Here is an 8,834-nt window from a genome sequence, read left to right as displayed (position 1 = left end):
CTTCTCTTCTCTTCTCTTCTCTTCTCTTCTCTTCTCTTCTCTTCTCTTCTCTTCTCTTCTCTTCTCTTCTCTTCTCTCTTTCATACACATTCAAGCCAGAAGACCTTACCCCATTTAAAGACTTGCCTTGTTACAATTTTAGAAGGAGGGAAAGTGAACAAAAGAATGATCCTAAATCGCCTTCATCCCGGCACCACAGATAAAGATGTCCCATTTTGCGTAGTGTTTTTGCAACTCCTTTTCAACGTGCTTTCAGAGGCTCCAAAACTCCCCATGGGTTATTCCGCTTCTTGCTCCGGAGCATCCTTGCTGCTTCCTTGGGGGCCAATCTCGGAAATGGAATCAGTGGCGCAAACAGCAGCTTGTGTTAGTGCTCCTGCCACCCGCTGCCAGCCAGCTGCCCTCCAGTCTGTGCAGCGGCCAACCGAGAGGGGAAAGCCAGCGGTCGGAACCCACCTGCTGCTCAAGAGGGAAAGATGAGGCAGTCAGCTTCCTAAGATTGCCTGTTAGCTGCCACCAGCCGACCACCACACAGCTATACTATGAGCCACAGACCTTGACCTTGACCTTTCCTGCACCATCCACATGACGTCTGACATGCAAGCCCACTGTTACCCTCACCGTGCCAACCCATGTGCTAGGTGTTTTCTGCACTCTGCCTCTGACCTTCCCCATCATGATGTCTTTTTCCAAGAGCTGACCCCACCTGACAACCCAGAGTAAGTATATGAGGTAAAGTTTCACCATTCTTGGTTGCATTTCCTCTGAGACAGATTTGTCTCTTCTTTAGTCACTCCTTGGATATTCAGTATGTGTCGCCAGTACCTGAATCCAACACCACACACCATTTTTCTTCTGTCTTTCTTATTCATTGTCTGACTTTCAGATGCATAGAAAACAATTATGGCTCGGATCAGGCACACCTTAGTCTTTGAACTAATATCATCGTTCTTTAGTGCTTTGGAGAGACTTCTGACCACAGATTGCGGCACGTCTCTGGATTTCTTGACTGACTATTGGTACCAAGTGGATCCAAGTAAATGAAACCCTTTGGGGCCATTTCACATGAACCTACAGCATTTACCTCTGAGAGTCTGAACTGACTCGACAGCAGTGAGTCCAGGGTTTCAGGCTGACATGGATGTTCCTGTCCTTTTGAGAGCATGACCTTTTCCTAGATAGGGTAATCCTGCTGGGCCCAGAGCCAGTCTCCCCAATGCCCTGCCCTGGGGTCATGCCTTGTCCCCACCCCTTCCATCCCCCACTGTCTGGGCACTGGACACTCACACTCTGCTGTCCTCCCACCCCATGTTGGCACTCTTGGAGAAAGCCAGACGCATCAGTTATAGGGATTGCCATTCCATTCATCCAAGGAAGGACCTGGATGCTGGTCCTTCCACCTCGTCTACAATGACCTTCCCATCATGTCTTCCCCATCCCAGTCTAGTTCAGCCGTTAGTCAGCTATGCTGGGTCCTCAGTGTCATCTCCTGTGGATCTGTTCAGATCACACACACACACACACACACACACACACACACAACCTGGTTGTGTGCAGGGCCAGGGGATGGATAGATTAAGATGCCTAACTAGACTGCCTCTCCTTGGGTCCCAGGTGTCTTGTAAACCTGCCTTCTCCATGGCAAGGCACTCGCCCCCTGTCTCCTCTGTCTGCACCGTGCCCCCCCCAAGCCTGTGTCACCAAAACGCATCCATTGATCCAGGCTTAAAATAACCCCTGGCATCTGCAGCGAGCCCTGTGGGGCGGGCAGAGCCCGTCTCTGCGCCTGAAGGGCACCCACCCCGCCCCCGTTCTCATAGCTGGAGGCACAGTGTGCTTTGTCTGGGAGTGTGCAGGCACACAGGGGTGCTCCCCCGGGCCAAGTCCTTCCCTGGACCATGCATACATGTGTACAAATGCGTTTAATTGTGTGTTGCCTTGGACACACCAGTCACCACCCAGCCCTCTCTGGGTGCCTGGCCTTGATTTCAGAAGCATGGGACTCTGGAGAGGTCTTGGGCATTAGGGAAAAGCCATACTGGGCCTCAGTTTCCCCACTGCAGAGAGGGAATGGCCAGTTTGCTGGTTCTGCCTAGCCCTGGTAGAGGGGATTTGGGATTTGATAACGAGGAACCCAGGGCTCAGAGCGACACTATGGCTGGCACACTACCAGGAAGGGCCAGAGTCTGGCCTGGAACCTGCAGTGGGTGGCCTGAGCTACGGAGGAGCTGGAGCAGGTGTGACCCAGGGACAGCCTCCCTGCCCAGAGCTCTCCTGGGGCGGTGATGGACAGGAGCCTGTTCAAGCTGAGCCTTTGCCCTGGTTCCCCCGTTTTTGGATTGCCCGTCCAGCCCCTCACACCGAGCGCTCCTCCTCACCCTTCACTTGGAAGCTGAATGGACCTGGTTTGGAACTGCTGCTCTACCGAAGTAATGAAAGTTTTTTATAGGCCTTTACGGCCCTCACCCACAAGAAAGGCTGTTAGAGCTGTAGGGAGGGGTCAACCAACTTCCTCCCCAAACTACCCAGGTCCGCGAGGCTTCTGGGGGTCCCTCTGCCCCTGGGGTGAGAGCATGGTGATGTCACCAGTCCCCCACCATTCTCAAAGACCTCATTCCCAAGTCCACTTTGCTTCCAATTCCTGGAACTGGGAGGTGACCCAAGAAGCAGAAATTCTGGTGGTTCTAAATTGCCTGAGAGCGAAAAGTGCTAGAGCCAGGAGGGGGTCCAGGGGGAGGGCCCTTGCTGCCTTTGTCTCCCAGAGGCTGCTGTGACTCAGGCGCCAGCTGCCCGTGGGAGGGAGGGGGCGCCCGGGTTCCTGAGGTCGCAGGAATGGTGAGACTGGGGAGCTGGGAATTGGGGTGCCGCCTCCTTCCCTGAGTCCCATGTAACCTTTCTGCAAATTCCCTCACCTGTCTCCCCCTTTGAGAGCCGCCAAAGGCGCTGCGCAAAGTCGGAGCTGCCCCCCTGTGGTCAGAGCGCGGGAAGAGACTCTAGAGCGCAGGGCAGGGCGCAGGCCACACAGTCCCTGGGGAGGGTCCTCCCGTCTCCGCCAGGAGGGTCCCCCCGCTCTGGCATCGCTCAGGACGGCTCGGAGCCCGACGACTTGCACCGTCCGCCAGCACACTGGGTCCCCGAGTCCCAGCCCGGCCCTCCCCGCCTCCGAGACCGTCCAGGCCTGGCTGCTGTGCTGTGGACACACGGGGCGAGAACCCTCGAGGGCGAGGAGGGCAGGAGCCTGGGGGCTTGGCCTCGGTTGAGCCCTCACTCGGCCTTGACCTTGCCTTTCCGAGAAGTCTCTGGCCCCTCCCCTTCCACCCATCCCGGAGGGTTTGTGCGGACCCTTCCCCGCCTTGGCCCCGCCCCGCCCCTGGCTTCCCGCCCTGCGCCAGCGCCCGGAGCTCGGTGCCCCGACATGAGCCCCTCCGAATCACTGGCACCACCCGGGATCAGTGCAGGATGCCCGGGCTGAATCTCGTGGACCCCCGGTTCTCCACCGCTGGGGGAACTGGGAGGTGCGGTAGGCCCTTGGCGTCTCGGGACCTGAGGACGCGCAGCGGGGACGCTCCCGGGCTCTCACCACGGGGTCTCTCCTCGTGCCCCACGACACTCCCTGCCCGACCCCCAGCGGTTGCTGCCCATTTCCCCCGCTCCTAGGCCAGGGTCCAGCAGTTCAGGGGAGGCCATGGAGCACACCAGGAGGTGAGGGGCTAAGTACACGGGAATGAGCTGTCCCCCGGCGTGCGAGGCGCTGGGAAGCTGGAAACACCTCATGGCTGGGCCCGGGGAACCCAGCGTGTCCTTCTATGTCTCCCACCAGACTGGCCCAGGGCAGGGTGGCCAGGATCCGCTGGGTCTCACGGGACGGAAAGGAGATGCGTGATGGGAGGTCATGGTTGAGACCTCAGACTCAGATCCCGGTGACATTCACTCCCAGGGGGGCTATCCTAGCACTGAGGGCTCTGGCAGGAATTGTCCAGAGGGCAGCAAGGAGGTGGAGGCACTTGGGGAGAGAACCTATGTGCCGCATCACCCCCACCCAGCGCTCACTGGCCCCGGGAAAGGGGGCTTGTTGGCAGACTGGGAGCCAGGGTACCAGCTTTCAAGGACAGTGCTCCTAGGGGTCAGCCCTACTGAGACAGGAAGATGAGGGGCCTGGCCCTTCCTCATAGGCCAGCTGGGCCTCCTCACCCCTCCCCCGTGGCTCCTGCCCAGGGCTGCCCGGCAGGAAGTGAAAAATGCCTGTAGGAAGCCCCAGGAGGAAGTGAGACTTCAGCCAGCCCCTCCCCCACTTGCTGGGGTCCCTAGGGACCTTGGGGAAACCAGAAGACCCTCCTTCAGGAAAACCTGCCTTCCATATAGTCTCGGGGAGGGGCGTGCCCCCTCCCCCCCGTCAGTTTCTACCCCAGCCAGCAGTTCCCCCAGTCTATCCTGCATCCTCTACCACAAGGGAGTAGGGGCAAGGGTGGAGCCTAGAGGGCCCCCCCCCCCCCCCCGCATCCGTCATGGCCCAAGAGGGCACCTGGGCCAAAGTGTTCTTGTCAGTCAGGCTGCTGACGACCAGGAACTGGTCAAGATATTTTGGAAAGTCCTAAAAAGGCAAGACTTTTAGCACAATTCTCCCAGAAGGGCTCAGCAAAAAACAAATCAAACCTGGAATCAACCAAAATTCTCAGTGGAAAACTGCAGCTGCTGAAAACTTTGAGGGGTGTTAGAGCAGAGAACACTCCCACAATCTGATGGTCAAATCACAACCTTCTATGTATAAAATTATTACAGTTTTGTAGAAAATGCACCAATGGTCATTACTCAGACCCATTCTGGTTCCCCTTTCTGGAAATTCCCAAGTTGTCTACAAAAGTACATCTTGATTTTTAATAAAAATTAATTAAAAAAAACCCCACAAACTCTAACAACAGTGATAATAACATACTGAATTATGGAGGAAGCTCTTGAACACGGCCATTTTTCATTTTAGAATGTAATTTAGAAAATTAATAAAGATAAGAAATTGGGGGGAAATCAACCCCCACAGACAAGCATAAACATTCCCTGACTCCAGGTGGTGCTATTAAAGAGCTGTTTGAGCCCCTGGATATGAAGGATCCTTTTAAAGTGACACCATGAAGAAGCTGCACTGAAATCCCAGAGTTGAGTGGTTCGAATCCACCAGATGCTCTGCTGGATAAGGAGGGATAATCTCCTCCTGTATCAGTCAGATCTGATTTGACGGTACACACACATACAAAAGAATAAGAAGAAGATATAAATAAGTAAATAAATAAACCCCAAAGTGACACCGTGGGCAGATGGCAAGACCCTGTTTCAAGGGAAAATTGTGGCCCCTTCGTCTGTCCTCTGGGGTCTGCTTCTGGGTTTTCCCAAGGAACTGCCATTATTTGCTGGACAATTCTGACACCAAGTCCCTGCTCTCCTGGGCCTCTATGTTAAATCGGGGAGCATGAATTCCCTGGAGTTCCTTCTAGTCTTCTGGGAAATTTTCTACTCAAGCCCCACCCCACCATTTCTCAGAAGAGGAAACTGAGCTCCAGAAAGGAGCCTGGAGCCAGCCAGGGAACAGGGTTTGCATGTCGGGGTCCCTGGGTTCATTCCACCTCCAGGCTCAGTGCTGACAGCGATGGCAAAAAGGTACAGTGTGAGATGGGACAGAAACATGTGGTGGCCAAGGACAGCTCAGACTGACCCAGCTTGGGGACAAAGAGGGAAACACACAGCTGAGCCCATTTTGGGTCTTCCTTTTGCCTGCCACCTGACCCCCACCCCAGCTCTCTGACCCCCTGGGGGCAGGGGCACCACAGATGGATTCAGGAAGCGGGTGGCTGGCCAGAGACTTAGCCATGAGTGCCCAGGTCCCAGGGGATCCATATGCTGCTGGCTCCTGACCAAGCTGGGAAATGGACAGAGGCAGGGTGAGTGTTTGCTAGGCGGCTCTGGTGGGCAGGCCTGGGCAGGGGAAACCGAGACCAGCAAACACACAACAAACGTAGGAAGGTCCTGCAATGAGACGGCGGGATGGAGGACTTGAGCTTTTTAAAAATTTTATTATTTTTGAGGAGAATACACAAGAAAACATTCACCAGTTCAACACTCATCAAATCAACCATTCTCATCCAGGTAGACGTTTCTCCCCCATCAAAAGAAACTCCTTCTCTCCTCAAGTTGCTATCCAATCTTTCCATGGATAAATCTATGGCCATTTTTATCCCATATACACAAAAATAACAAGAAGATAGTTCTTAAAAGAGCGTAATGCCCAAGGCAGACAGAATTTTTACTAGTTAAGATAAACTATTGTTTGCCTTTAAGATTTCAGAGGATATTCTTGATTTAAGGTATAGAGATTTGCCTTTAAAATTTCAGGGGATATTCTTGATTTAAGGTTTTGAGGTTCTTTCAAGGAAACAGTTTTAGGAGTTTATTCAATTTCCGTAAATTCAAGAAGTCTGGTGAGCATTTTAAATTCTGTCCTGCAATTGTTACCCTTTTGATCAGGATTCAACTATAGAATCTTCGATCAAAATGCCAACCTCATCTTTTGCCTACCAGTCCCATGCTTCTTCCAAAGAAACTGTGACAAGTACCCAGGGAGCTGTGCGTGGTGGAATCTGCACCCGGGGGATGTGACTGTGTAGAAGGCAGCAACTGGATGACTATGAATGCAGTGTGGTGTCCAGAGGAGGCAGAGATGGCTTCGACCTCAGGCCCTTCAGTGAGGGGCACCAAAGCTAGACCAGCATCTCCCACTGGGTAAAGACGGAACTCTAGAAGCCTGTATGGAGCAGTTAAGTGACTCCAACACTCAGCGTCAGTGCTTGAGATGGTCCAGCTGGGTCAACGCCACAAGCGTTCTGATTTCTGTGAAAGGAACTTTCTAGAAGCCCCGCATCCTCCCCTGTGTACAGTTCAATATGCTGAAGCTTAGAGACCATCAAGATCCCAATGTGGTCTCTCAGGGCGTGCGCCTCAGTGTTCCCTCGGGTTGAGTTTTTCTAGAAGCTGCTCCTAGGGTGAACATGGCGTCTTAGGTCCCAGCAGGTTCGGCTGTGCTCAGGGTTGACCTGAGACACCGATGCCCACATCTGCACAGTCCATGCACTTTCTTACCCCCAAGTCCAGCACAAACACATTCACACCTGTTCAAAAACAGGACAGCGCTGAGAGCAAGGAAGTCTTGACTAATGAAATGATTGGCAGTTTTAACCCCTCAGAGGTTCTTCAGAAGAAAGGCCTGGCAACCAGCTTCCCAAAGGTCACAGCCTCAGGAAGGCTGGAAAACAGCTTTACTTCACAGCACGTGGAGTTGCTGTGAGTCCAAACTGATTCCACAGCAATTATTTAGAGGTTTTGTTTTGTTCTGTTTTTTTCTTTTTTTGTTGTGTACCATAGAGTCGGATCCGACTGGCACAGGAGGAGATTGTCCTTCCTTCTCCAGCGGAGCATCTGGTGGATTCGAACCGCGCACCCTCAGGACTGCAGCACAGCTTCTTGCCACTAGGCCACCAGAGCTCCCTTCAGAGGGGTTTTTGTTGCAAAGTAAACTCCCTCCTTTCTCTACCTTCCTCCTGTTGTAATGGTGGTGTTTCCACGCTAAAGGAAAACCTTCCCGAGTGGGGCTTCACCTGGTGAAAAGCACAGCTCAGACACAACTTCCAGGGCTATCAGGGACAGCATGGTGAGACGGACACCGTCATGTATAGTGTGGTTCTGTGGGTTCCGCGGGGGCAGCCTGACTCCCTGGAAAGGGGCAGGTGGGTGCTGAAGTAAAAGGTCAAACTCAACATCCAAGCCCTGCTGGCAGTCTCCAGGGAGGGAAGCCTCCTGCCCCCTCCATCGCTACAGTTGCTCAGGGCCGGCTGTCTTGGTGGTCACCAGCTCAGTGGACCCCAGCTCTGTGGCTGGCACGGGGACACTGTGGGCAGGTGGGGAGGTGGCTGGGTCTTCAGGTGAAGGCCAGATGGGCGCTGCGGCATCCACAGGTCCAGGGTTAAGAGTGATGACGTTGTCCAGGGGCTCTGGGGGGAGGGGTGGAGGGTCAGGACTGGGCCATAGCTCTCCCTCCCCCACCTCTGCTCCTCTGCTCGGGAAGCCTCATCTGCTGCACAGCTCAGGGACCCCAGAGCTAATTGATGAGGTCCATCACTGCGGGCTGGGGCACGTGGCAGGCTCAGGACAGGAAGTGCTGCCTGAATACTGTGACTAGGATAAGGCTAGGGACGATGACAGGAGAAGAGACGGGGAGTCCAAGTTGGGGGTCCCACAGGGATGTAAGGCCAGGCCCCTCAGATTCCTCGAGAGCAGAAGCCTCTTCCTTCAGACGGGGCTCCCCAGTGTTGTCTCTTCCTTCCTGGGAGGAGGGCAGAGCTGTGCCCCACCCTCGCACTGTCACCCCACCCAGCCCAGGTTCTCCCGGCAGGCTCTGCCCACCCATCAGCACCATCTCCAGCCCTTCTCCACCCCCAGCGCCAAGCCTCCTCTCCCCAGCCTGCATCTCCCCCTTTCTCACTGTTCTTGCAGCCCCTATCCTAGCGTCCAGCCTCCCCGCTTGGGCTGGGGAGCGCCTCTCCGTCCCCCCCAAGCCCACTCACCGCCGCCGCGGTCCAGGGTCCCCGGGGCCACCGCCCCGCAGCGCCGCCGCCGACTCAGCAGGACCAGCAGCACCAGGCACAGTACCAGCCCCAGCAGCACGGGGGCGCCAAAGAGCAGCGCCGGCAGCGGCAGCGCCCCCAGCGGAACGGCGCCCGCGCCCACTGATTCCTGCGGCTGCAGCGCCGTCCCGGGCGCCGAGCTGCTCGGCCTGGCAACTGGGGGGGAGG

The 8,834-nt window shown here is 55.2% G+C and overlaps 2 protein-coding genes across 2 annotated transcripts in view; both read right to left on the bottom strand.

Annotated features, from left to right (window-relative positions):
- The window catches only part of LOC102874999 (collagen alpha-1(I) chain-like), an 11,458-nt gene extending 7,684 nt beyond the window's left edge, over positions 1–3,774 (bottom strand). The window contains exons 1-5 of the mRNA XM_006890180.1: positions 3,581–3,774; positions 3,285–3,508; positions 3,024–3,190; positions 2,913–2,967; positions 2,694–2,818 (exon numbers count right to left, since the gene is read on the bottom strand). Of these exons, the coding sequence (XP_006890242.1) occupies positions 2,694–2,818; positions 2,913–2,967; positions 3,024–3,190; positions 3,285–3,508; positions 3,581–3,774 (765 nt within the window). The remainder of the gene's footprint in view (positions 1–2,693; positions 2,819–2,912; positions 2,968–3,023; positions 3,191–3,284; positions 3,509–3,580) is intronic.
- A 4,080-nt stretch (positions 3,775–7,854) lies between these two features.
- TNFRSF13C (tumor necrosis factor receptor superfamily, member 13C) overlaps positions 7,855–8,834 on the bottom strand; it is a 1,378-nt gene continuing 398 nt past the window's right edge. Inside the window, exons 2-3 of the mRNA XM_006890179.1 lie at positions 8,638–8,822; positions 7,855–8,076 (exon numbers count right to left, since the gene is read on the bottom strand). Of these exons, the coding sequence (XP_006890241.1) occupies positions 7,855–8,076; positions 8,638–8,822 (407 nt within the window). The remainder of the gene's footprint in view (positions 8,077–8,637; positions 8,823–8,834) is intronic.

Source organism: Elephantulus edwardii, unplaced genomic scaffold (assembly GCF_000299155.1).
Source record: "Elephantulus edwardii isolate Elephantulus edwardi_28Jun2011 unplaced genomic scaffold, EleEdw1.0 scaffold00086, whole genome shotgun sequence".
NCBI lineage: Eukaryota > Metazoa > Chordata > Mammalia > Macroscelidea > Macroscelididae > Elephantulus > Elephantulus edwardii.
This window is presented reverse-complemented; position numbering and strand designations above follow the sequence as displayed.